The sequence below is a fragment of the Myotis davidii genome, unplaced genomic scaffold, assembly GCF_000327345.1.
Source record: "Myotis davidii unplaced genomic scaffold, ASM32734v1 scaffold676, whole genome shotgun sequence".
Taxonomy (NCBI): domain Eukaryota; kingdom Metazoa; phylum Chordata; class Mammalia; order Chiroptera; family Vespertilionidae; genus Myotis; species Myotis davidii.
The window spans coordinates 334,239-334,994 of NW_006287321.1; the positions used below are offsets into that span (position 1 = coordinate 334,239).

Here is a 756-nt window from a genome sequence, read left to right on the forward strand (position 1 = left end):
TGCAGAGAAACATCGATTGGAGAGAAAAATGGCTGGTCTGCCTCCTGCACACACCTGACCAGGGCCCGGGCCAGGGAGGAGCCTGCGACTGAGGCATGTGCCCTTGACTGGAATCGAACCCGGGACCCTTTGGTCTGCAGGCCGACACTCCATCCACTGAGCCAAGCCAGCCAGGGCCAGAGCAGCTTCTAGAAAAAAGAAATTAAAAAGCAGGAGGAGAGCCTAAGAGAACTCTGGGACAACATGAAATGAAACAACATCTGAATAATAGGGGTGCCAGAAGGAGAGGAAACTGAGCAAGGAGTAGAAAACCTGTTTGAATAAATAATGACAGAAATTTTCCCTGATATAGGGAAGAAAAAATGCTCGGCCCCCGGGATCCTCGCGGCGACTTTGCGTAGGTTTGCTGGTGTCCAGGCCTCTGAGGTTGGGAGAAATGTACACCGACAACGTAGGTGGATTCGTGAATCCCTACTTCAGCCCTGGCTCTATAGGATTTTTTTTTTTTTTTAAATTCTCCAAGATGGCGAACTGCCATTGATTTCTCTCCTCCTCCTATGGAGAGTCATCGATTTACCGTTATTCCCAATTATGCAACATAGCCCTAAAAATGGGGATGCCTTTACGGGGTTTTCAGTAATCTGCCACCAAGGGGACACGTCAGTTCTCCAAGTCTCTTTCGTGATGGTAGTGAGGAACTAACGCAGATTTACGCTTCACAGTGCCTGATTTTGTGACTTGATGGTTTTGACTTGG

General features: G+C 48.4%; 1 protein-coding gene across 1 annotated transcript in view; it reads left to right on the forward strand.

The window, feature by feature from the left end:
- Positions 1 to 436: 436 nt before the first annotated feature.
- The window catches only part of PFN2 (profilin 2), a 5,550-nt gene continuing 5,230 nt past the window's right edge, over positions 437 to 756 (forward strand). The window contains exon 1 of the mRNA XM_015560885.1: positions 437 to 451. Coding sequence (XP_015416371.1) covers positions 437 to 451 — 15 coding nt within the window. The remainder of the gene's footprint in view (positions 452 to 756) is intronic.